This window comes from Sphaerodactylus townsendi, linkage group LG10, assembly GCF_021028975.2.
Source record: "Sphaerodactylus townsendi isolate TG3544 linkage group LG10, MPM_Stown_v2.3, whole genome shotgun sequence".
NCBI lineage: Eukaryota > Metazoa > Chordata > Lepidosauria > Squamata > Sphaerodactylidae > Sphaerodactylus > Sphaerodactylus townsendi.
Window position 1 is genome coordinate 74,867,737 of NC_059434.1, and position 26,838 is coordinate 74,894,574.

General features: G+C 44.3%; 2 protein-coding genes across 3 annotated transcripts in view; both read right to left on the minus strand.

Annotated features, from left to right (window-relative positions):
- The window catches only part of LOC125439635 (E3 ISG15--protein ligase HERC5-like), a 36,353-nt gene extending 16,821 nt beyond the window's left edge, over window positions 1-19,532 (minus strand). The window contains exons 1-14 of the mRNA XM_048508751.1: window positions 19,307-19,532; window positions 16,032-16,164; window positions 15,104-15,180; window positions 14,720-14,941; window positions 14,179-14,270; window positions 13,218-13,348; window positions 10,970-11,112; window positions 9,335-9,417; window positions 8,196-8,291; window positions 5,104-5,244; window positions 3,812-3,995; window positions 3,407-3,579; window positions 1,527-1,634; window positions 21-125 (exon numbers count right to left, since the gene is read on the minus strand). Of these exons, the coding sequence (XP_048364708.1) occupies window positions 21-125; window positions 1,527-1,634; window positions 3,407-3,579; window positions 3,812-3,995; window positions 5,104-5,244; window positions 8,196-8,291; window positions 9,335-9,417; window positions 10,970-11,112; window positions 13,218-13,348; window positions 14,179-14,270; window positions 14,720-14,941; window positions 15,104-15,180; window positions 16,032-16,164; window positions 19,307-19,532 (1,914 nt within the window). The remainder of the gene's footprint in view (window positions 1-20; window positions 126-1,526; window positions 1,635-3,406; window positions 3,580-3,811; window positions 3,996-5,103; window positions 5,245-8,195; window positions 8,292-9,334; window positions 9,418-10,969; window positions 11,113-13,217; window positions 13,349-14,178; window positions 14,271-14,719; window positions 14,942-15,103; window positions 15,181-16,031; window positions 16,165-19,306) is intronic.
- Window positions 19,533-21,896: 2,364 nt separating this feature from the next.
- Window positions 21,897-26,838, minus strand: part of LOC125440279 (E3 ISG15--protein ligase HERC5-like) — a 34,697-nt gene continuing 29,755 nt past the window's right edge. For both annotated transcript variants that reach the window (XM_048510020.1, XM_048510019.1), the window contains 2 exons: window positions 26,166-26,265; window positions 21,897-24,484 (listed from right to left, as the gene is read on the minus strand). In XM_048510020.1, the coding sequence (XP_048365977.1) occupies window positions 24,270-24,484; window positions 26,166-26,265 (315 nt within the window). In that variant the 3' untranslated portion in view covers window positions 21,897-24,269. The remainder of the gene's footprint in view (window positions 24,485-26,165; window positions 26,266-26,838) is intronic.

Consider the following 26,838-nt stretch of genomic DNA (forward strand, 5'->3'; position numbering starts at 1 on the left):
ACCTGTGGGGATGTACCTACCCAGCTGGACATCCAATTCAATAAAACACAGTCTAGATTATGCAGTAGGATCTTTGCTTCCATATCCAAGATACAAGGGACCTGAATGACAACCTGAAAGGTATACTGAAATGACAAAGGGAAAATTAATCTGAAAAGTAACACACACATTTAAAAATCGGGTTGTTAGAAATGTAGGGTTGCTGTTTCCCTCCTATCTGGCATTTGTGGCCATCAGAAAATAAAATACATTCACACGTTAGTGCTTTTATTTCAAACATGGCAGCAGAGTCAGACAATCATCTTCCCACCTGCCAATGTTTGATGGTTTCTGGAATCATCCATTGATAGGAATCCAGTCCTTAAAAGTCAATGTATGAACAACCCCCTGCTCATCTGCTTTATAACATTCTTGACTGAAAGCAGCACTTGGGGACAACAGCAGAGCCCACGAGAAGTTCAAAGGCCTGTCAGAGAAAGCCAAATGGTTTTCTACCTATCCTATCAGTGAGAAAGAACATCATAATGCTCAGATGCAGAGGGAAAGTCCCAAGGTCTATGGAATTGTTGCATTTGTTAGGAAGAGATGGAGCAAAGAAGCTCTGAGTAGTATCAGGGACCTGTGTGAGCACTGATAGCACAATGGATGGAAGAAAATCTGGCCAGGTATACAGCCTTTTAACAGCTGAAGGGTGCTGACTTTTGCTGCTATGGGTGGGTTAAAGCTCTAGAATTTCTGGACAGACTATCAAAATATGCCCCTGTCAGCTATCTCTCTTCGAGATCATAGAAGGGTGTGGTGGAAGTCATATATGATAATATGTTAACAGCTCCCACCAACCATTTAAATGGGCACTAATAAGTCAAATCTAAGCATTAAAAAGTGTCAACCTTACCTTCACTTCCAACCGCTTTGATTGAAATATTCTGACTACCTGTTTACAAATATAATAGAAAAATCAAATATTTAGCACATGCTGACATGAGGGGTCTTACAGTTTTCTCCTTTGAAAGCTACACACTCAAGAACTAGGTGAATGTTTGATGGTGTCATGTTGAAAGGCCCCTAGTAGCATTCTGTTTGGCTTGCCTTATTCTAACAAGAAACATGCAAAGAACTGGCTGATTGGTGCCAAACAATGTAAAATTTAACCTCCCATTCCTTGGCCTTGCTGCCGCCGGCCCCCCTACCCCCCCGCTTGTCAGGCTATAATGTTGCTACAACAACAGGCATTGATTCCCCTTCTCTGCCTCACCGAAAAGAACCCTGCCAGGGTCTACTCATGCATTACAGTCTCACAAATCAGATTGCCATATTTGATTCCTCTGACAAACAGTCAAAATTTAGATAAGTGTAATGAGAACTGGAGCTCTGGACTGCAGTCAGAAATTTGGGGGAATGTGATTTATTTTGAGAGGCATAATTAGTGGCTCCTGCTTTGATACTTATGTTGGAATCATGAACCTCAACACAGTAAGAACCTCCATAGGACTGCTTGCTGTACACCTGCCTGTTGTTGTACTTACTTGCTCAAAGTTTTGTGTAGGGCTCAATTTTGGAGCACACAGCATTTCTTTAACTTCAGGAACATAAAAGTTCCTTTCCTGGATCTTGAAACCAGTCCTGCTATTTACCTACACAAACAGCCAAACAAGAAAATAACCCATGAATATATTATCTAATAATAATAGTAATACTTTTCTGCTAAAAAGCACTGCACGATAAACTCAAATAAGAACACTATGGCTCATTCCACACATGCAGAATAATGCACTTTCAAACTGCTTTCAGTGCTCTTTGAAGCTGTGCGGAATAGCAAAATCCACTTGCAAACAGTTGTGAAAGTGGTTTGAAAACGCATTATTTTGCGTGTGCGGAAGGGGCCTATAATATTAAGCCAAAAGTCCAAATGCAAAACAAAGAATCCTTGATAACACTTTTCATAAGGGCAAGTTCTACAAAGGCAGCCATGTCAGTTTGCTGTAGCTAAAATAAGAAAGAGTCTTGTGGCACCTTAAAGTTTAAGAATTTATTGTACATTTTTGATAAGTCAGAGCTCACTTCATCTGGCACTGCAAGTCATTTGTTTTGTAACAGTTTAGCCCCCTGAGAAAGAAGCATTTTCTTTTAAAGACAAGGAAATGAAAAGTCTCTTTATCAGTTCCAAATTGACACATTAAGCACTAAACCACAAGGTTGCATTGAGATTACTATTTTCTAAAGCAAATCTCTACAGGTTACTGCCCTCTGACTGAAGAGAAGACAGATATTTATTTTCATGTATCACATGAAAACCTTCTGTCCCTGCCAAAGATCACTTATATTTATTTTTAAGATGCTTATTTAAAATTAATCTAATCACTCCTGAAACGGTTGAATATGAAAGAATTACAATGAAACAAAAATATTTGCATATTAGATGAAATCAGAATTAGAAGGACACACATAATGTGCATTATCCTATCTCTCTTATGATTAAATGATAAAATTAAATTTCCTTAGATTCTCAACAAAATGCTTTGAAAAAGATCAGATACTCTCATGTAACCCACATCTGTGAGATTCAGGGGTGTTTATATAGGCCCAATTACATTAAATTCACAACTCCATCAAAACCATTTAATTCATCTCCTCAAATATATGAAGAAGCATGGCCAAGCTTTCAACTAACTTTCCCACAGGAATACTGCAAACCAATGATTTGCTTTTTCCTCACATTGCAAAATGTATTTCTGGGCCAGCATTTAATGTTGAAATGGTAAAAGTAAATTCTCAGCCCTGCTTTGTTCAACTGTTGACAAATAGAACTGTTATACTTTAGCAGTCTTGGTGAAGTGATTCTCTCACATCAAGGCCAGCCTCTTTGTTGAGGCCAAAGCTTGGGGAGAATGCCACACAACTAGTCCTCAGTCACCACTGCATGGCACTGAGAAAAGCAAAGTTGGCAAGAAGAGGGCATACCAAAGAGGACATGCCTAATGAGCATCTCAGCATAACATATGGGCACTTCCTTTACAGAATCTCTGTGGTCCAATTGAGACTGCAAATGTACTTCAAGGATCTGTTAGCCAATGGTTAAAATAATTTTACTCTAATCTGGAGGGAAGAACTTTAGTGTTTGATTTTCTATTTCTTGACATGAGTGGTGGACTCTTATCTGGTGAACTGGGTTGTTTCCCTGCATGACCTTGGGCTAATAGTTCTCTCAGAACTCCCTCAGCCCCACCAACCTCACAAGATCTCTGTTGTGGGAAGAGGGAGGGAAAGAACTTTGTAAGCTGCTTGAGACTCCTTACAAGAGACAAAGGCAGGATAAAAATCCAAACTCCTCCTCTTCCTTCTTACCAATGCTATGTTTAGCAGCACAGAAAATGACTCAGGGCTTCAGTTCAAGGGTTTCACCTACCTCATATAGCACTTGTAGGATCAGGAGAGGGCTAGGTGCATTCCAGTATGTGTCTACCATCTCAGAATTTCTCGTCTGTTCAATGATGGAATATATCTTGACCCTGGAAATTCTTTGATAGATGTCCACTAGATCCTTGAAGAATGGGATGTCTAAGCTGGACCACAGAGATTCTGTAAAGAAAAAGCCTTATTATATACTAAGCTGGTTAGGTACTGCCATCTGCTGAGAATTGTTCTCTGTGGTATCCCTTCCCTTTAATTAGGATACACCAAACTAGAAAATCAAATTAATAAAATAAATAAAAAACAATTTCCATGTTTTGTAGGGCAGGTGTTTTCACCATGTATTCCCACTTCACATTTGGACCTTGCAGGTGGATCCTGCTGCCAGCCCCTTCCTTACCAAGTATCTGCCTGTCTTCTGTCTCAAGATCCAAGATGATTTGTGCCAACTGGCTGAGCAGCGAGTCCGATTGGTGGTCCTTCTTCCTCAAAATTACAGGCAGGATGAGGAAGACTCTGAGCGCTTCAGGGGAATTAGCAGAATAACGCAGGGACGGTGCAAGCTTTTTAACAGCATTTGTCACCTTGAAGACAGAGGAAAATGGAATGTCATGCAGCTATAAAACATTTGATTTTCACCATTTTGTGGCGGTAAGATTAAACGCAATGTATTGTATCATCCGACAACATTTTTTCTCTCCCTGTCCCTGCCCCCTTTTCTTTTCTTTTTTTTTTAATAGGCAGCTGATAAAGATTTCTGGTAACAAAAGGGCTGCAGTTAGGCACAGGAGAGAAAAAGAAAAGGCCAAGGCCAATGGGGCAAAACAAAATTAAAATATTTTATTACTCAGTTAAAATTCCCCAAATTCCCTACGGCCGTTTCCGCACGGGCGGAAAATGACGGCCTGGAGACGGTAAAAACGCCGTCTCCAGGCTGCCATTCGCACGGGCGGCTGGCCCGCAGCCGGCGTATTCCGAGAACGCTAAGAAGCGTTCTTTTGGGAATACGCCCGCCCGTGCGCCGCTACCCGGCCGAGAGCAGCGGCTTCACGCAGCGCCTGCCCGACCCGGCAGCGTATGTCCCTGTAAGCCTCCGGCGCGTCGCTGAGGCCTGGGGACCACGCTTAACCCTGCGCCCGCTCGAGCAGGCGTGCAGAGACCAGGGGGGCGTGTCCCCGAACTTCGACAACGTGCCGGAAGGCCCAGATGCTTTCGAGCGTCGTCTTGAACCAGGCGCTCCGCGCCGACTGCCGCCCCTCTTCGGGGACGTCCGTGCGGGCCGGTCAAAAGCGTCTTTCGAGGTCAGCGCCAACGCCAACCCAGCCGTTTCCGCTGCCATGCAGAAACGGCCTATATGTTTTGCCAAGAGGCGTCTTCAGGAAAATCTGTTTTGCCAAGAGGCGGTCTTCAGGAAAATCTGTGGTGATTCTCCAAAAAGAGCATATTATTGCACTGATTGAGCAGGGCGCCGCATCTGTAGAAAGATTTCCCCAGTTAAAACTCGAACTGCGCAGATTTGGTGTTTTTTTTAAAAGATATTCTATTTTTAAATTTTCCTTTGGACCAGCTAGGCTGCTTATAAAACTGGATCAGGCTTGTTTAGCATTTGGTGGAGACGTGCCTTTTAATGCAAAAATTGGGAAACGCTATTTAACTCTGCACATTAGGTAGAATTTCACTGTTGTGTCTTACCTCTGTGCAGACTTCAGGGTTTTTTGCAATCTTATCTGAGAAAAGGAGCACAGCAGACATATTTATACCTGCAGCTTCCTGGGATGTTCTGAAATGTTCATCTTGACTGGAAAGATAAGAGTGGGTTATACATTGGAACTTCTTGTTCACCGAGTAAATACAAAAATATTTGATCAAATGTGGGTGCAAAGAGAACTAACTGCATAATACACACCTTGGACCTGGTTCTCTCAATTTTATTTCACATTATATAGGCAGGGAATTTCTTTTTATACCAGTTTTTAATGTCTCCTCCATTCCCAGATTACTAGAGTTTTATTTTATTTATTTTGAACACTTCTATGTTGCCTTTCCAACCAATTTCAGGGTTTTCAAGGCAGTAAACATTAAAACAGAATTAAAATGCAAACACATCCTGTCTGAACACAATCACATCCAAACAAGAAACATAAACCACATCGGCTCTACAATGGCATTTGTCAGATCTCAGAAGGTAAGCAAAGTCAGCCCTAGTTAGTCCTTGGCCAGGAATTAACCACTTGCAAGGGGAGGAAATAGCAAACCACCTCTGTTCACGCCCTGAAAAGCCTACCTGGACTATACCTTGATGGCATTTCCACCACATTTAAAAACATTTTATGTGTTTATAATGTAAACACAAAATATAAACACGTGAAGTTTGTTGCTGAGTTGACTTGTAATTCACAAGAATACTTGCCATGATGCGTAAAAGCGTGGAATGGGCTGAATATCTTCAAGGTGGCAACACACTCTTGTTGAGAAGCTTCCGTTATTTTGATACAGATGAGAGAGAATCAGCTATGAATGTCCCTGTTGATACAAAAAGAGAAAAAAGAGTCACTGAGGCTTCAAGTTGTTGCCTGGAGAACAGAACTGGACTTGCCGCTGAGGTAAAACAGATAAAGGAAAGCCCTTTGTGCAAACTGAGCAGTCTCTCCGTGACACAGTTGCTTATTGCCCAACCAATGGCTTGTGAGAGAAAAGAAAATACAACCACGGTGGCTATCTTTCCTGTTCTCTATTCATGCAATCAACTATCTTATATTTATCCCACTCTTCCATCAAGGAGCTCATCACTCTTCTTGTCACCATTTTATTCTTACAAAAATTCCAAGGCCATCTGGTGAGCATCAAAGCTGTGTGGAGCCAAGGTTTTCTCAGCCCTACACTGACAGTTTAGGGAAGTATAGCAGAAAAGGACTGGATCATGATGTAAAGCAAGCAGAAGATACTGCCTTGTTGAGCAAACAAGGGTAGAAATCCAGGCCAATAGTACATCTGTTTTGTCTTCTGCACTGAAGGGTTTTGGTGCTTTGGGTGAATGAGGGGGTGTCATAAGGGAAAGTGGTAGACACTGCCAACAAATCCAGAATTTGCTCCCCAAAGTACAGGAGACTGAGAACTGGATTTCATGCAGAACAGAGCATCCATCTTGAATTGCAACAAATGCAGATTTGAAATTAAGTAAATTGGTATGTTGAGTAGTGCTCCATAGCCTAGCAACAGAAGACCATAAGTCTCCAAGACACATTTGTTGAGTGTGTGTTGAGTGCTTTAAAAAACAATAAAACCTGTAGCCACTTGGTTCAGCTAGACCTTATTCAAGTACTGAAGAAGGGATATATGGAATAGAGATTTGAATGGGCATCTCTCAATAAGAAATAGTGTAATTCTTATGCAGATTCTACTCAAAGGCAGATTTGGTTGTTCTGGATTTCAGTTTTGTAACATCTACGCTTGAACTCAATTGTAAGATGTAGGTGGGGGGGGGGGGTATTATAAACTTGTGCCTTGAAGTAATAAAGCTTTAGTGACAATGGCTGCATGTTGATAAGATTCTGACTCCTCCGCTGGCTGCACAGATTTCTAAACCCAGCCACATTAGATTGGCTCCCCACTTACCTTGGTACATTGCCAGCTCCACTTTGGCGTCCGGGCGAAAGCCTCCATGACTTATGACCCGCGGGAATTCTTGCTCCCCACTCAGCGTTTGCCGTTAAAGACTACTTGTGAGGCGGAAAGAATGCCGGAGTTTTACGGTACGAAGCAATGAAGAAGCGTTTCATTGGCTTTAATACGGAGTTATTAAAGATCATGGAGGAGAAATGGGGCCTCCATTTTCATTGGCTGGAAGACGAGGTCGTTTTGAAGCAGAGCTCGGATGTCTGCGTCATCAGAAATGCTGGAAGCTTTGGAAGCATTTGTTTGAGCGTCTGCACCTGCTGGCGTGGCAGAATGAAATCGGTTGCTTGCCGCCACTGCGATCTGCGTCTGCTCTGCAGCACCTCGCTGAACGCTAATAGATCGTAAACTAAATTCATTGTGAATGGGTACGCTTAATGAACCATGAACAAAGGGAACAATAGCGTCACGTGCGTTTATTACTGCGTCTCAATGCCTGCATTGTAATAGAACCATCCGGCGATGATTCTACGCAATCTTCATGTGGCTTCATTCGGCGCACTTTATTGTTGGCAGCCCTCCCCAAACAGAATGGAGGATTCTTTCCCCTGATTGGCCGGAAAGCTCTGCGCCCCAGCGAATCAACCGCGCGTCATCTTCCGGGTTCCCCACCACCCCACCACCCCGCGCCAAGCGCGGGGTTTGGGAAAATGTTGCTGTTTTTCAAAGAGCAGATTTGACGCGCGCCAGGGAGGCGGAAGAGCGGCAATTTCTGCGCAACTTCTTTTAATGGAAGGCTGGGGATATGGGGAGCATACTGGAACCACGATCTGCAGCTAACCCCGCGGCTAATGGTGAGTGGGAAGCGACCCATTGCTTAATCTTACTTCTCTTGCCCAATCCAGCTCATGATGCACACACAGACAAGGACTGGGGGATGGCTTGGCTGAACAATCTTTGCAGCATCACGGGATGAATATACATAGCCAAGTCGTAGATTACTAGACTGGGCCTCAACTTCTGATCATGGATTCCCTGAAAAGCTACATGCCACTATGCACAGACTGAATATTATGTTGTTGCTTTTGAATTTAGTATTATTGGCCAAATGTGGCAGGGACACGGATTCTTTAAAAACATCAGGTGTGCAATAGTTGTAGAGGAGATACGTACTGTATTTTGTTAGAATCCAAATCAGAAACCCATTTATCTATCTCTTCCTCTTCTATTCTGGCAAGTGTCTGGTTTAAACTGGCATATGAATTCTGGGGAAAAAAGACACAACACACACAAAATGATCCCAGAACTTTTTTGAGATCCCTCCACTGGAGATTTGAAACCCAAAGTGGATATGTCTCCTTGCATTTTGTTGATGTTTCCCCCGATCCCTGATAATGCAGACATTTATGGCATTAAAGCACACCAAAAGAAAAAATGACTTTTACAATCAAATTATAAGGCAAACTATGGACCATTCCAGTTTGTAGCACAATAAATACCTAGCAGTTATTTGAGTGATGTTCAATGACCAGATGGCTTGCGTCAAATGACACTTATAGTGAAGGTTTTCCCAATGTCCCCAGCCAGATATGCCCCTCCCTGGTCCCTCTGCGCTGTGGGCCAGATCAGGATCAGGCCTTTGTGGCATTTTTAAATGTCCAAGCTCAGCCCTAAAATGGCATCAGTTTTCACAAGTCAGACCTGTAAATGCCACAACATCTAATTTGATCCTAAGGCAGAGAAGCAAAGCTGTAGCCATTTCCCCACCGCCCAGAGCCAGTGGTGGGATCCAAAAATTTTAGTGACAGGTTCCCATGGTGGTGGGATTCAAACTGTGGTGTAGTGCCAATGGGGCTGGGCGGGGCATGACGGGAAGATGGCCGGGCATTTCACCAGGGTGGGGCATTCACCAGAGAAGACTTTATTGGCAGGGACGCGGCAGCTGCGCAGCCGATCGCCCAAGATTGGAAGCGAATACGCGGAAGCGAAGGCGCCACGCACACCGGTGCACCTCATGCTAGACTGCTTCAAGTTCTGCACGCTACTGCTGAGAGGAGGGGCGTAACTAAGGCAAAAATCACGACAAAATCGCAAGTTCGCCGCCACCGCCCACCGACGCACAAATAATTAGTAACCTACTCTCGGGAACCTGTAAGAACCTGCTGGATCCCACCTCTGCCCAGAGCCCTTCGGGGGAGGGGCAGTATATAAGACTAATAAATAAATAAATAAATAAATAAATAAATAAATATAAAGCCTGCAATAAATATAAATATAAAGCCTGCAATAATTTAGAACCCTTACTGACCTTTTTCTTCAGAAAAAGCAAAATACTTTGGTTATCTCCAGCAATGACTTTTATTTTTTCCTCTGAAGCGCTCCCTTCTGTGACAGACAATAAAGCAAAGGATTATTCAAGGAGTCCTGTCTCAGCTCTAGTGACCTGGTGAAGTGGGATCTGGCACTTGGAACCTTATGCTTATGACACATCTTTAAAGTATTCTTCTGTTGTTTTTGCTGTGATAGGTAAACATGGTTATTCAGGCAGAACTTATAACATGCTTTAACTGGTGTTCCATCAGTGATCCCTCCTCATGCCTTATGTTGTTATTGTTATTTTTAGGTAAATGTATCTTATTGTGTTGTGTGTATATAAGTTATAAGCAGTGGTGGGATCCAAAAATTTTAGTAACAGGTTCCCATGGTGGTGGGATTCAAACTGTGGTGTAGCGCCAATGGAGCTGGGCGGGGCACAACGGGGGTGTGGCCAGGCATTCTGGGGGTGGGGTGTTCCTGGGCGGGGCTGTGGCAAGGACGCAGCTACTGCGCCGGTCCTTGGGTGGGAAACGAATGCACGCAGGCGCAGGCTGCCACGCACGCCGGTGCACCTCCTGCTAGACTGCTTCAAGTTCTGCACTCTACTGCTGAGAGGAGGGGCGTAACTAAGGCAAAAATCACGTGGCAAAATCACCAATTAGTAACTCCCTCTCGGCACACACAAATAATTAGTAACCTACTCTCGGGAACCTGTGAGAACCTGCTGGATCCCACCTAGTGTTTTAATTACATGTTCTTGTTTCAATCGTCTTAACATATGTTTTTATTATGTGTATTTTTAATCTGTTAGCCATCTTGGTGGTCCTGATCAGAGCAGAAAGGTGGGGTATACATTTTATAAATAAATATAAAAGTTTAACCTACTAAGAATATAACAGAAAGAGAATTCAGGCTCTGTGGCTGGTATAAGCTTTGTCAGCTATGTAATGATGGAAATGCGTTGTTTTAAATTGAGAATGTTCCTTGCCCAAACAAGATTGAATTTATTTATTTATTATTTGGTTTTATATACCGCCCTATCCCAAGAGGGCTCAGGGCGGTGTACAACACAAGCTTCACCACAAAAACAACCAGACCCAACCTCAAAAACAGGTGGCAAAGGAGATCTTAAATTACAAAAAATTGTGGCAAAATTGATCTTAAATTACTTTCACACTAGTTCTGTTCCCAATGGAGCAGCTGTGGGGCAGAGAATCCTTTTCTACCCCAGTCCCAAAGCCCTTTCTAGCCTTGCAACTCTATGTAAATGGTTTGACTGAAGTGAAGTCAAGTCTTCATTTGCGGTCTATAACAATGCAACTCTACAATACAACAAAAACATCTACAACAAAACAGCAAATGCAAATCTCACTCCAGTATTCCAGCACTATCCATATATGTATCATTATACAATGTAAGCATACTAAACAGCACACAAATACTAAATAGAAGTTTGACTGTATTATTATCTGCCTTGAGTCTCAATGAGAATAGTGGGCTATGAATAAAGCACACAAATAAATGCTGATTTTTAAATTACAGATGGACATTAAATTCACAATGTCTTTGATTTGCAGCCAAACATGAAGCACATCTTATAAAGATCATAAAAATAATTGATCCTGTTTGGATTTCCTACCCTTCTCAGCAAAGTCAACAGGAAGGGGAATCAACTGGTCACACATTCTTCCATTGCCAAGCTGTCCTTGAGATCCAGAACCAAATGCATAGACTTTCCATAGATCTTCAACATAGACAAGTGTATGCCATCTGTTTATAGGAGAAAAGCAAATAATGCGTATTCAGGATCTTTAGCTCAACCTGGCCCTTACAAGCTGAAAAACTGCAAACCATCAAAGAAGGAAATTATTTTGGTATCATTCCATCATTTATTTACATTTGTACAATAACTATTTTTAGCACTGCAATTAATTCCTGATTTAAAACCAAAATCTCATGTTTTCCCACTAAAGGAGCAGCAGTGGCGCAGGAGGTTAAGAGCTCGTGCATCTAATCTGGAGGAACCGGGTTTGACTCTCCGCTCTATCGCCTGAGCTGTGGAGGCTTATCTGGGGAATTCAGATTAGCCTGTACACTCCCATGCATGCCAGCTGGGTGACCTTGGGCTAGTCACAGCTTCTCGGAGCTCTCTCAGCCCCACCTACCTCACAGGGTGTTTGTTGTGAGGGGGGAAAGGCAAGGAGATTGTAAGCCCCTTTGAGTCTCCTACAGGAGAGAAAGGGGATATAAATTCAAACTCTTCTTCTTCTTCCAATGAGAATCAGTGCAGTGTAGAGGCTAAGAGCGTCCAACTAATATTTGGGCTAAGTGACCTTAACCTACCAGGACAAAGGGAGCTCTTGCCTTCCGGAGAGAAGACAAGAGGGAGACACTGAAGTGTAAAACACAAGTTCACTGTTGAATAAATAACATTAATGGCTGGACACTTGGCTTAATGTTCTAAACCAGAGGTCTGCAACCTGCGGCTCGCCAGATGTTCATGGACTACAATTCCCATCAGCCCCTGCCAGCATGGCCAATTGTAGTCCATGAACATCTGGAGAACCGCAGGTTGCAGACCCCTGTTCTAAACTTTATGGTGCCCAAACAGAGGGGGAAGTTGATTCAATCACAGCTTCCAGACAATGCCGAATGTAAATGAAGGTGGTCTTGGGAGAGGTTAGTCAGAAATTAGAAAACAAAGATTAGTATTCCTGGTAGGAACTCTTGATGAAATCTTGGATAATATATCCTCTGTTTCGTGGCTCTTCTCTGACCAACAGAACCAATAATGCAAATATCAGGGGGTGAGATCTACAAGATTCCTGGTTTGTGATGGATTTGGTAGCCTTGAATGCATCAAAGAAAACTCAGTGAACATTCTAAAAAGTGACAGTTGGTACTGTAGCTCTCTGATTGAAAGTTTAATACTGTAATACTGTAAACTGTGCTTGTTATTGGTAACCAAATTGTAACCAAAACGATGAACTGTAAATGTGTGTGTATTTCTCTCTCAGTATAAGCAAAGTTCTTTTGTTTATGATTTCTGAGGTAAAAAGGCTGGTCTTTACCAAGATAACTGTTCTTATTTAAAGTGGCACACAAGCTACATTCTGCTCGTTATTCTGCTGACAGGATTACATATATATGTAAGGTCAACAGGTACACCTGCTGACCTTCAGTTTCTACCTGACAGTGGCCCTTTCCACACTACCAAAATAAAATCTCTTGAAGCAGAAAATAAAATGTGACCTCTCAAGAGTTTTGCAGTTTTTAGCCCAAAAAGTTTTATGTCCAGTCTCAATACATTTTATTTGCATCCTGTTCCCTAGCAATTCTTTATCTGAAAATGTTTTGAAAATATTTTCACTTGCTGTGTATAGGTCTCCCTATGCCTCCCAGACTTCCTCATCTGAGCCATTTTCGGAGCTTGAGCCGGCTGTCTCGCACTGTATTTTTGTCAGTTCCTTTTTTAAATTTTGGGAGGGTCCCGTCTCCTTAGCTTCAAAGACATTACCCCTAGAGAATCACAGCACGAGGTTTTGAAGCTCTGTAGCACTGGATCTGCAGTTCTTTTTAAAAAGGGAATGACCACAAAATGGTGATCAGGAATCATTTTGAGGGGGTGAGTGTGAACAAACGGGGGGGTTGAAAATGTTCTGCAAATGCTACTACGGCCCTGGCCCTGTGACTGATCCCCATATCTCCACTACCCAAAAATTAATTAAAAGGGCTTCTCTCACGTACCCTGCCTGTATTATGCACTGGTACAAATCTGGAGAGAGAAACCTTTTCTCACCCATTTTATCCTCTTTTCAACTTGGCAAAATCATCTCTCTGACATAAAACATTTGGAAGGTGGGTGGCTTTCTTACCTCCCACAGGCCACCTCAGATACTCGAACACCAAACAGCTCTGCCACAAAACGTGGAAACAGCTCGTTGCGCGTGGAGTTGTGGCCAAGCTGGCCATAGCAGCCAGCTCCAAAAGTGCAAACCAGTCCATCCTTAACAAGAAAGAGACAAATCGACCCGACACACTCAAAGAGCAAATATGCCATACCATGCAACACTGATAATTTCCCCCAGAGTTATTCCTTTAGTTTCACAACAACCCTGTGAGGTATATGAGACTTTAACAAAGATTGGCTGATGGGAACCAAAAGACCAGTCATGGCTGTGTGGGGATTCAAATCTGGGATCCTAGTCTGACTATACCAACCAGCTCACGTTATATAACTGAGGAAATAAAACTTTGAAAGCTTATGGGTGACCAAGACTCTCTCTCTCTCTGTGTGTGTGTGTGTGTTTGTGTGTATAACTATATATCTTTATCTATCTATCTATCTGTCTGTCTGTCGGTCTGTCGGTCTGTCGGTCTGTCTATCTATCTCTATGTCTGTCTGTCTGTCTGTCTGTCTGTCTGTCTATATACGTCTATCTATATATGTCTCTCTCTCTGTATCTATCTATATCTATCTATACCTATATCTATATATACAACCTTCTTCTCTTAAATATATACACAACCTTCTTCTCTTAAATATGGAGAACAATGTTACTGCAGAGTACTTAAGGATCTCCTACATTATTTACCTTTTTTTGCTTCTCAAATTTCCACAGGCATAGCTCACACACTTCTAATTCTATTTTCATAAGCATAAGATTTAAACACAATGCGCAATTAACCTGCAGAATTCACTGGTTCAGTAATGCTGTAATACTTGGCTTCTAAAATTTACTAGATAAGCTCCCAGAGGAGGGAGAGAAAGAATAGGCATATAAGAACATGCCCTATTAAAATATATAAAGTGTTTCGTTAAATGACAAAAACAACCTTTGTAAGAACGGCAGTGTGCTCTCCTCCGCATGAAATGAACACTGTCTTCTTATGCTCCAATGCTTTCACATATGTGGGGGAATGCTTATCTGAAAAGGAGATAAAAAGGGAAACGGAGCCACCACAAGAGGGTGCTGATTGATCTTTGAAAAAGGAATAACAAAGTATTTCTTATCCCAGCTAGAAATGATTCAGATCTGCTAGATATGGGAAGATGGAAGTGTCTGCATCTGATGAGGATTAACTCCTTGCAGAATCCCAACCCCTTGGGCAAGCCTTGCTGTGAGCTTGCTTCTGCCTGGGTGCAACAGGTGTGTTACCTGTCACTGCCATGTGCCTGGTACATCGCTGATCCCCAGCCTGTTTATTGGTTCTCCTGTACCACGAGCTGCGGACTGTTATCTGACTACGCCTTGCCTGCCACCTGCCTTGACCCATTGGACTGTTATCGGACTGTGCTTTGCCTGCTGCCCGTTTGGCACTGCAAGGCCGGACCTGGCCATGCCCTGCCTGCCAGCAGCACACCAACTCTGCTCACCTTCTGTATGTCCAAGGCCCAGCTGCCCAAAGGCATTCTTTCCCCAGGAGTAGACTGATCCAGACAGAGAGACTGCCATACTGTGATATCCTCCAGCTGCGATCCGGGCCAGCGGAATGCCGTCCAGTGCCTGCACCCGCCGTGGTACCCAGGCAGGCCTCATCTTTCCTCCCAAGCCAAGTTGACCGTAGTCATTTTGACCCCAGCTGAAGAGCTGTCCTCCTTAATACAACATACAAAAGGGGAGTCGGGAGTTGCAGACACTGAGATCACAGTCAAGCTGCAATATTAACTAGAAGCCCCCTCAAAATCTATCTGCTTCACATTCATATCCTAACATCCTGACTTCTCCATAACGTTGCCTGTATGAATGACATATCATACCTTTTGACAGGGCCATGGAATGATAGTTGCCACATGCAATTTGAACCATTTGTTTATCTCCCAATCCTTTCAGCAGTCTATTCAAAGAGAAGAATGCACACAAGAGATGTCTAACAGTAACATTCCTTGCAAAAGATTTGGGCAGGTCATTCAAGAGTACTATGTTCTGTGCTTTGAAATCTGCAATCCACAATATAGTTCTATGTTTTTTACTCTGTCGGGGCAATCCACAATATAGTTCTATGTTTTTTACTCTGTCGGGGCAATCCACAATATAGTTCTATGTTTTTTACTCTGTCGGGGCAGGAAGAAGAGTTTGGATTTATAACCCCCCCCCCCCCACTTCTCTTCTGTAAGGAGACTCAAAGGAGCTTACAATCTCCTTTCCCTCCCCACTGCCACAACAATCACCCTGTGAGGTGGGTGGGGCTGAGAGAGCTCCGAAGAGCTGTGACTTGTCCAAAGTCACCCAGGTGGCGTGTGCTGGAGTGCACAGGCGAATCTAGTTCCCCAGATAAGCCTCCACAGCTCAGGTGGCAGAACAGGGAATCCAGTTCTCCATATTAGAGTGAACCTGCTCTTAACCACTACACTACACTGGCTCTCAAGTAGGATCCTCTCGAGTAGGATGTGGATTCACAAAGACCAGCTGGTTGTGGATTGAGAGATGCAGGATTTTCCTATGGCTATCCCACACTGAAGTGGTCATGCCATTAGAACCATGATGCCTTTCTGATAACATTTTTGCATGACTACTTGGAAGTTTTCTTTGGGGGTGGGAGGAACCAGAGGCATTTACATCTTGCATTCTCCTATAAAGTGAACTTATGGAAGAAACACAACTCCAGTGTTCCTATTCTTCATCTATTATTTTAGACCCTCCCGTAGTAAATAGTGTTTTTTAAGAACCTTAGCAGTTATGTCTCACCTTGGTTCTGACTTAACGTTCTGGAAGTCAACACTGTGTTCAGAAAGTTTTCCTTCTGACGAGAGAATGAGTAGATGAGAGGTTTCGCAGTCCACTGAATTCACCTTGACATTCTTTTCCAGCTTAATGCGCCCTGCAAGATCAACCAAGAGAGAAGCTGCGATGCTGTTTAGAGACAAAAACATACCAATAGCAGGTTTGGGAATGTTCAACAATTGCACTGGGCAAGAGCAGAAACTGACTTGGTGTGGAATTATTGCATGGTCATCATTTTTCAAAAGGAGGCTGCTTCTAGCCCTCAAGGCTGCCAGGGCAGAAGAGCATGTGAATTGTGTCTACATGGTAAAATCTCAGGAACTACTAGGACAGTGATGGCGAACCTATGGCACGGGTGCCAGAGGTGGCACTCGGAGCCCTCTCTGTGGGCACGTGCACACAGAGTTCATCATGTCCATCTACTGGACTCTGTGGGCACACACACACACACACATCTAGGCTGACCTGGGCCACTGAGCAGGGAGGACTTGGCTGGTGGGCCTGGTGCCTGTGCTCCGGGTGGCTGCTGCCCCGGGGGGGGGGTGTGTGTGTGCAGAGGAGGCATAGATGCTAGAGAGGCACAGAGTTGTGCGTGCGGGACTTGCTGGAGGCTAGAGCAGGCTGGCCCCTGCTCGAGCGGGTGGGGTGGAGGAAGAGGGAGCCAATCGTTTTTTCCTAAACTAAAACCTCAGCATTCTGGTTAAATTGCCGGGTTGGCACTTTGCGAGAAATAAGTGGGGTTTGGGTTGCAATTTGGGCACTCGGTCTCAAAAAGGTTCGCCATCCCTGTACTAGGAGAAGGACTCCTCAGAAAGACTACCAGAGGGAATCTTCAAGAGCCAGTGTAGTATAGTGGTTAAAGTTTCAGATTAGGATCTGGAAGACTCAGGTTCAGATCCCCATTCTGCACTGGAAACTTGCTGAGTGACTTCAGCCCCATCCGCACATGCAGAATAATGCACTTTCAATCCACTTTCACAATTGTTTGAAAGTGGATTTTGCTAGTCCGCACAGCTGCAAGGAACATTGAAAGTGGATTGAAAGTGCTTTTTTTTCCTGCATGTGCGGAAGGGGCTTTTGAGCCACTCACATGCTTTCAGTTTAATTTTCTTCACAGGGTTGTCGTAAGGATAATATATAAGAGGAGAATAATGTAAGCCACTTTTGCCTGAGGAGAATGGCAGGGTATGAATGAAGTAATTAATAAATAATTGAATATTTTAGGACCCAGTTTATCTCATCTATCTGTTAAGCGTTGGAAGGTTGGGGAAGGGAAGGATCTCAGCAACATATAAGGCCATATAGTCCACCCTCCAAAGCAGCCATTTTCTCCAAGAGAACTGATCTCTGTAGAGCAGTGGTGGCGAACCTATGGCACGAGTGCCAGAGGTGGCACTCGGAGCCCTTTCTGTCAGCACGCACACACAGAGTTCATCACCCCACACACACACACACATCTAGGCTGGCCTGGGCCACTGGCACAATGCCCCACAGCAAGCAGGGAGGACTTGGCTGGCGAGTCTGGTGCCTGTGCTCTGGGTGGCTGTTGCCCGAGGGGGGGGGGGCAGAGGAGGTGGAGATGCTAGAGAGGTGCAGAGCAGTGCGTGTGGGACTTGCTGGAGGCTAGAGCAGGCTGGCCCCTGCTTGAGCAGGTGGGGCGGAGGCAGAGGGGTGGGGTGGAGGCACTGGAGCAGCACAAGGTAGAGCGGCGGGTGCACACAGGACTAAAACGTCAGTATTCAGGTTAAATTGCCATGTTGGCACTTTGCGATGAATAAGTGGGTTTTGGGTTGCAATTTGGGCACTCGGTCTCGAAAAGGTTCGCCATCACTGCTGTAGAGTGAAATATCCAGGGCTTTCCTGTACGCTGGTAACCCTATTCTCCATACAAAGAGCAGCCAGTATGTCGATAGAGATAGTGATTCATAATATCAGGTAAATTAAGAAAGAATATTTCTTGCTTCAGCTTTGTGAGTAAAGTGCAGTTAAGTCGCTTCTGACTGATGGAGACTCTATGAACCAATACTCCCCAAAACTGTCTAATATTAACAACCGTGCTCAAGTCTTACAAACTGAGGGCTGTGGTTTCATTTCCATTGCTCCTATCAGAGACCGCAATGCTCAATGAAGGAGTAAAAGGTGTTCTCTTTCCTTGGTCAAAATCCCTCCTCTATTTTCTCTTCACAACAGCCCTGTGCTGTAGGTTATGCTCTGTGTGTGTGACAGAGAAAGACAGACAGAGACCGGCTAGTCAAAGGTCACCCAGGGAGCTTCATGACTGAGCGGAGACTTGAACCTGAGTTTTTTTTCCATTTCAGACCTAACCACACCAGCTCTCAGTGTTAAGAATATGAATTTCAGAAGATGTGTGGACTTTGTGCGCCTGTGCTCACCTGAATTTTGTTCACCTGAACTTTGTTGACTGTTTATTAAAATAGGCTGGGCGAAAAACCACTAGCCTGCTCACCACTGTGGAGAAATTCTTCCTGGGGAAGTTGCATAATCATGGGGACACCACCCCTCTCTTCTGTGCCTACCAAAGGAGCTTCTTTGATTGATGGTCTCTCCCTGTAATCTGGCTACTATTCACCCCTCAGTAGCCATATGTCCATCAGGTGCTAAACTTAGAGACTGACATGTCTCCACCATCACCTCTTCTAGCAAAAGTTCTGGGTCCCCACACAGAGTTCATGTTGGTGGCAGCTAGCTACCCTCCAGCAAACCCAGCACTGGAAATCTGGAAAACACCACTCTAGCCTCAATACTCGGTGATCCAAGATGACCAATCACCTTCCTACAGCAAGAAGTTCACCAACAAGCGTACTGAATCTGGTACTGGGAAGACACGGGAGCCCTCTTGGTGGAAAAGGTTATAGCCTTTGTATCAGGATGCTGAGGCTCAGAGCTAGAGCACTATCTAGGCCAGCCCAAGGATGTCCAATTCTGGTGGTCTGGATATTTATGGACTACAATCCCCACCAGCCCCTGCCAGCTGATGAAAATCATAGTCCATGAACAACTGAAGGACCACAGTTGGACACCCCTGATCTAGGTGATGATGTGAAAGCCCACCACCAAAATTCCACAAAGCCTTGCCAAGTTTGGCAGATCAGGGATCTCATGCGTCCAGCACGCCCACCCACAGCCACATCCCATCATGTTCAGGGGTGCTTACTCTCAGGTTGCACCCTTTCAGTGGTCGGTGATGGGGGATTGGCAGCGCCAACAGGTCTACTCACTGGGTTTCCTAGGGTGGCTCTGGGGGTCGCCTCCTTCCTCTGCGCCCACCCAAACGACCACCGTCCCGTCGTTCTTCACCGCAGACAGGCAGCCGCGCTTGCAGCTGATCTGGCGGAGGGTGCCCAGGTCCTCCTGGAAGAACGGGGCCTCGGGGAAGAAGAGGAGCGACGGAGGCAAGGGGGCACCACTGATCGCCCCGTGGCAGGGGGCGCGCCGCCTGGGCATGTTCTCCGGGCAGCTTCCTCGCCAGGCACCCCAACACCGCCGGTCCTATGCGAAGAAAACGCCAAAACAAGGAACCACCAACTCCAGCCGTCTGTTCCAGGACATGCAACTGACCCCAAAAGCGGAGGGGGAAAGAAGTTACTTTGCAAAACTTTGCAAACGCGACGGTCAGTTTGCAAGCCGTCTGAGCGCCTCCGCCGCTTGCACAGATCTCGCTCCGTTTCCGTGGGCTGGATTGGCAGCCGAAAGGCAGCAGCGAAGGGCGGCTCTTCTGGGGAAATGGAAACTGAAAATAAGCGCGCTGCTGTCTAGTGTGCAAAACAGCTGTGAATATACATAAATGCCGAAAGTTACACTTACTGGAGTTACGCTTTCGGCATTTATATATATTCGTAGCTGTTTTAGACAATAGGCAACCGTGCACTTCTTTTCACTTTTCAATCCACTTAGTAAATCAGTAGTTTCTAAGTTTGTGTGTTTGTGTTCTTAAGCAGCAGGACTGGCGGTGTTTTTTTGTGTATTGTTCATTGCTATTTCGTACGCTTCAGTGTGATAAGTTGAAATGGAAACTGACAGCGGAGACAACAGCATTTCTGCTCTCTGCCAAACGAAAGGTGATGAAATCACTCCGCCCCTTCTTAATAAACGCCACGCTCCCCAAATCTGCATATGCAAATAAGGTTGCAATCTCATTAAGGCTGCTGTGGCTACTAGTTGGAATCCGAGAACTGAAAGGGACCACAGAGGCCATCCAGCCCCACCCTCTGCCATGCGGGAACCCACAGTCAAATCACTCCTGGTTATTCACTGGTTTTAACGTTTTATACTTTTGTAGTGCTTTTATATTATTGTAGTCCTTATTATGTTTACATATTTAAGATGCCTCGAGTCCCTTGGGAGATTGGCGGGGTAGAAATGTAAAATATAAATAATAAATAAGATGCCTCTTTAAAAACGTACAGCAGATGTGTACTGATAATTGATAGAACCCATTCCTGCTCATTGCTGCTTTTAATGTTTTCCTTGCATCTATGTAGTGTTATGTTTCTAACATTCAGTATGGTGAAGAGTATGGTGGAGTGCTAAGTAGCTTCAACGCTGCATTGTGTCATTTTGGTTGGTTTGAAGTGTTGGATGTGGTGGTAGAAAGTGCCCTGAAGTCGCAGCTGACTTATAGCGCCTCCTGAGGGTTTTCAAGGCAGGAGTGGTGGTTTGCCACTGCCTTGCTCTGCATAATGAATGTTGTCTTCCTGGGTGGTCTCCCATCCAGATGTTAATCAGGGCCAGCTGGCTCTGCCAGGCCACCTTGGACTTCCTGGGTCAATTCTGCTCAGCTTCTGAAATCTGAGGATTCTAGTCTGGGCCATTTCAGGCCAGGGTTTTTACCATCAAAAGATAGATGCCTCCATCTCCTACATCCAAATTTAACCCTCAAAAGTAGGATTGAAGGTATGAAACCACTTTACACTATTTACTAGACCACTTCCTCTATCAAGATGTGTATCATGTAGTTTCCTTCCAGCATCTTTAGTAGTAGTAGTCCTTCAGGTCACTTGCTCCCTGTTCCTCTAAGCCAGTGGTTCTCAACCTTCCTAATGCCGCAACCCTTTAATACAGTTCCTCATGTTGTGGTGACCTCCAACCCTAACATTTATCCATTTTACAGATGGAGAACACTGATGCAGAGAGTCTTAGGCAACCCCTGTGAAAGGGTTGTTTGACCCCCAAAGGGGTCCCGACTTCCAGGTTGAGAACCACTGCTCTAAGCTGGGGACCGAACCTGGGGAAGTTCTGCAAGGAAAACAGGTACTGTGCCACCAAGCTGTGGACTCATGATAAAGGTTTATGGGTCTCCTGTCCCCCACACTCGGGCTTCAATAAATACACCCCATTTTTTTTTACATCCAGGCTAATGAAGTCTGAAAAACCCAAAAACTTGCGTCTTTGCTCCTTTCATGTTTTTTCTCCCCCTCAGGAGTTCTATTACTGACCTTCCCAGCTTAGCATCACATCAATGATCCCCTCAGTATTTACAAAGCACTGGCCTCTGCCTGTGTCCAGGTGCCTTGTTTTAATCCTGCTACTCAAAAGTAAGCTATTGTCAGTACTTAAAAACTGCAATCGTGTTTAGAAATGATCAAGCACTGGCCCATTTGGTCTATGTTCAGCAAGCATGCCTTGAAGAAGCATTTCTTTCCTTGATAACCCCACATCCTATTTGAGAAGTCAGTGCTGACAACTGTGGACATCATTATCTCAGCTGCACCCACCTTACAAGGTTGCCCATGTTATGCTGCCCTAAATACCTTGGAAGAAGAGTAAATAACCAGCCATTCATTACAGCAATCAAGAAGGCGGCAGGAAGAATCTAAAACAAGAGGTATTTTATTAGGAATAGTCTATCGACAGGGCGTTATAGACAATGTAAAAATCAATCTGTAAAGAAATCTATGACAATCTCCATCACAAATACTTGCACTGTGATGAGCTACTGCTATGTATTTTGTAAAGACCCTTGGTGCTGTGGCTAGCCAAAATGGCAGCAGTGTGTACTGAATATGGAGCCACCATACTGGAAATGAAAGAACTTCCTGAGACCAGGATGAGCAGACACATATACGCGCCCTTGAGATCTAGTAAACCAGATTTCAGGTGGTAACAGTTCTAGTACAGAAGACGCCATTCAGAATTTAGAAACAATCAGAAATTCATATAATCTCCTTAAATCAAGAATGGGCCTTCTATCAAGCACAGCCTACAAAGCATGATAGTGTACTAGCTCTTAAAGACCTGCAGGGATTGCCTGTTCATTTCTGTGCCCAATTCAAGGCATTAATATTAATGCCCTGCTATCTCCTGCATATTCTTGCTGAGACCTTGCATTCATTCTCATAGGCTACAGGCCACGAAGGCTAAAGGTCCTTTTTATTTTAAGCACGTTTTAATTTGTGGGTGTCCACTCTTGTCTGCTAGTTCTTCCTCCTGCCCCCCAGTTAGTGGCAACTAATTGATCACTGTTGTCTGGTTTTGATTGTTGCTGCTTTTCTTAATTTTTGTGGCAATTGATTTTGGGAGTGATCATCTTTGTTTTGTCTTTGGTTGTTTAATGAATTGCAACCCTTAGACACATTTGCCTGAGGATTAGAATATGTGGTGATGACGCAGTTTCCACCAGTAGGCGTGGAGGTCTCACAAAGTGACTCATGAAGTACCCCATTGGTGGGAAATGTGTCCCATACATTCTAGTCCTCCCTCCCTCTCCCAAAGATGAAGTTGGCCAGTGAAGAAAGCTGGCAAACTGGCCTCCTCGCCATTCCTGGCCGATGCCTTCCCCCGCCCTCCCTCTCTCACCCCTCCAACAACCCAACTGGGCCCTTCAGGGCATTGGCTTTAAGCCTCCAATGTCCTACAGGGCCTGGCAGACCCTGCTTCTCCACCCTCTGTCTCCCATCCCCAAATGATCAAGCCAGGCCTGGCCGACTTCTGCTGGGTCTGGCAACAGGCCCCCCAGTCCCCCACACTCCAAACCCAAGCCTCCCCAAACAGCATTTAGCTGGCTGCGACAACAAGTGGCAGCAGGAGCGGCCGGGCCAAGGAGCAGTAGCCTCAGGTAAGTCCTTCCCAACCAACTAGTTTTCTAGGGCCTGCCCTCCCCACTTCCCCACCTAGAGTCCATTTATTTTCACCTAAAATGGGCTTCATTGCTAGTTATTTTGTAATGTTGTGAGCCACCTCAGATGTGCATATAGACAGGTGGCAGATGAGTATTTTAACTAAACACCCAATGAAGAAGAGAGGCAAGAGTCTGCAAGCTGAGCCTTTCTTTTCTCATGATAAGATTCTCTTTCTTCTCCATTACCATGGTCATAATCCGGCCTACCAGTCATTTCAGGCTGTATGGAAGGAAATTTCTGCGATGTAAACTATGGTTGCCAACTCCGGGTTAGAGAATTCATGAAGATTTGGGGGGGGCAAGCTTCAGACAGTGGGGGGAGCTCAGCAGGGTATAATGACTGCCCTTCAAAGCAGTCATTTCCTCCAGGAAAAATAAACATTCAATGAGCGCGGTGAGTTGCAGTTTCTTGTAAAGTTAGGCATACATGAAATCCCATTTCTGCATGGGTTGGTCTCTGTAGATAAAATTATTATGTGTAATGCTGAGGTGTCGATTATAGCCCAGGCCTACCTGCGTTTTGAAAAGACTGCAGCTCTTTCCTCTTTGCCACATTCAGAGCTACACAGGAATGGGCAGTTTTAATGTAACTGGGTAGGTTTTTTTTTTATCAAGCAAGACTCCAGTTGCACCTTAAAGACTAACAAAATTTAAAGCTTTCATGAGTCACAGTTTGCTTCGTCAGATGCCATCCAAAGCAGCTACATTTATACTTAAAAGAGTTCCAGCAACAGAAAAGAGTGCGGTGGGTAGAGGATACCAGCCTAAAGCTAGAACCCAACCCTTCTTCATATCCCATCTTTTGTCCACCGCTGAATTCAATATGATATATGTAACGTTCCTGGGAGGTCTCCCGTACAGGTATTTGACAAAAAGGATTCATGTGCCTTGAGCCCATAAACTGGTACCAAAAGGGGGAATTAGATTTCTCCTTTTGGCAGAGAGAAAAATCCTCAGCTTTGTTTGTTGTCTTCAGTGAACAAAGAGTAAAAGAGTTAGGCAGAAGGGGACATCAACTAGGTTCAGATCAACCAATTCCAAACAGCGTTCCTTGCATCCAAGTTTTATGATAGACCAAACTTTTCATAGTGCTCCAGTGCAAACAGGAACATTTCTCGGAGAACATCTTGGTTACTATATCTTGGAAGCCGAAGGTATCGAAAACAGGTGCAGGCTGAAGGATACCACTTGTCTGGATCTTCTTTTCTGGATTCCACAATTGTAAATACGAACCTTTCCATCCCTTTACCTGGAATGCAGTTCGTTCCTGTAAGAAAAGCTGAGGAAACAATACAAATTTAATAAGGGGCAGCTGGCGAACATCATTTTAAAAATGGAGTAAAAAAGGTGCACGTGGAAGAAACGTGGGCCTGCTTCATACGGTAGGTAGGAGCAGCAGTGGCGTTCTGGTTAAGAGCAGGTGTGCTCTAACATGGAGGAACCTGGTTTGATTCCCGGCTCTGCTGCTGGAGCTGTGGGGGTTTATCTGGGGAATTCAGATTAGCTTGTATACTTCAACACATGCCGGGGGGGGGGGGGGGGGGCGTTACCCTGGGATAGTCACAGCTTTTCGGAGCTCTCTCAGCCCCACCCACCTCACAGGTGTTTGTTGTGAGGAGGGAAGGGAAAGGAGATTGTAAGCCCCTTTGAGTCTCCTTACAGGAGAGAAAGGGGGGATATAAATCCAACTCTACTTCTTCTTCTTATGTGTACATAGGGTATAGAAGCACAGCTACAAATAGCAGATATGCACCAGGACGGTCAAGTCAATCACAATCATGCATTTCTTTATTTATTTAATATATCAAATTTATAAACCACCCACCCCCGAAGGGCTCTGGGCAGTGTACACTAGGCCAGACACAGTATTACATACAATAGGCCAAAACAACAATACACAGAATAAAATAAATTAGAGCAGGTTAAAACAATTTACAAAATTCATAAAACTAGCAGCATCAATACAGTATATATAACAATAAGATTATAAAAATGTGTGGCGCCTGAATCCAAGGCCGGGCGGGGGAAGCAGTGTAAATTAGATGTTATATTGGGCGTGCCAATGATTGAATGGCACGCAACACAGGGGCATCCCATAGGGGGAATCTGTGGCCGGCCTCACCAAAAGCCCGGTGGAACAAAACCGTTTTACCATTTGCTTATTTGCATGTTTACCATTTGATTATACAAGCACAATCACACTTATATTAGTTGATTCATTACTGCAGTTTTATCCTGCCTTTCTTCCAAAAACTCAAAAAGGAAAAGGGAAGAGGATGCATTTATTTATATACCTCTTTCTCCCCCATGAGGATTGAATGCAGCTTAGGACAAATTCTCCCCTCTTCCATTTTCTCACAACAGCCCTGTGAGGTGGGTTAGGCTGAAAATTTGTGGCGGGTCCAACTTCACCTAGCAAGCTTCCATAGTGGAAATAGAGAATCAATCCCAGTTTGTCTAAGGTCTTAGTCCAGAACACCAGAGTGGCTCTTTTATGTGCCCCTTACACATTTCCCTCATTTGCATTTTATTCTCGGAAAGGCCCTGTGAAGTAGGTTAGGATACCAAAGTTACCCAGTGAGTTCATGGCACACAAAGATCTGAATCTAGGTCTTCGTACAACAATCTAATCATTTCACCAATAATGGTGTAGGATTCTCATATGTAACTTCTGTACTGCTTAATGTGTCATGTTAATACTTATACTATGCTTTACTTCTTTGTTCCCAATCCAAATAAAATCTAAATGTATTGGTTACTCAATGTCCTATTTTGTTAATTATACTGACTCCCTAAGCATAATCCGTCTTGAGTCCCAAGAGAAAGGCAGATTGCAAATAAATAACTTGATTATGCCCTCTTTTTTGTCATGAGATCAATTTTATTCCTTATCGTTATGGTTTCAATGATGTACCTTTGTAAGTAACATTTAAAATGTAAATAAATAATAAAGTAATTACCAAGAAAATCCTTCTTTTTTTCTTCTGGAAGGTCATGGAACACGGCCCAAAAATTCTTGATTGTTTCATCTGACTTTTCATAGCCATCATATAGAGCATTCTGTCACAGAGAACAAAAACAGTCCTGGTCTATTTATCCTTCAGTATAGTTTTATATAAACCAATGTAAACCCAACACATATTCAGCACAATTAGTTTGGTAACTGGTTGGCATTTTTAGAAGAAGAGTTGGATTTATATCCCTCCTTTCTCTCTTGTAAGGAGACTCCAAGAGGCTTATATACTCCTTCCTCCCCGCCCACAGCAAACACCCTGTGAGGTAGGTGGAGTTGGAAGTGCTCCAAAGAATTGACTAGCCCAGATAAATCTCCACAGCTCAAGTGGCAGAGCAGCGAATCAAACCCGGTTCTCCAGATTAGAGTACACCTGCTCTTAACCACTACACCACCACACTGGCTCTCTAGGAGCCACTCCACACATTACAAACTGACAAACCCAGGTTTGGACCATAAGTGTATGCTTGTCAGAAAGCTGTGGGCAACCCCAGCAGCCTACTGAACGTTACCTGCATGATTGTCAGGACTCTAAGACCCTAGGGATTCTGAACGTGAGATGCCAGAACTCATTTTTGGCCATAGGAAAGAAGATCAGCTTGATCAGCAAAGGAAGTTTC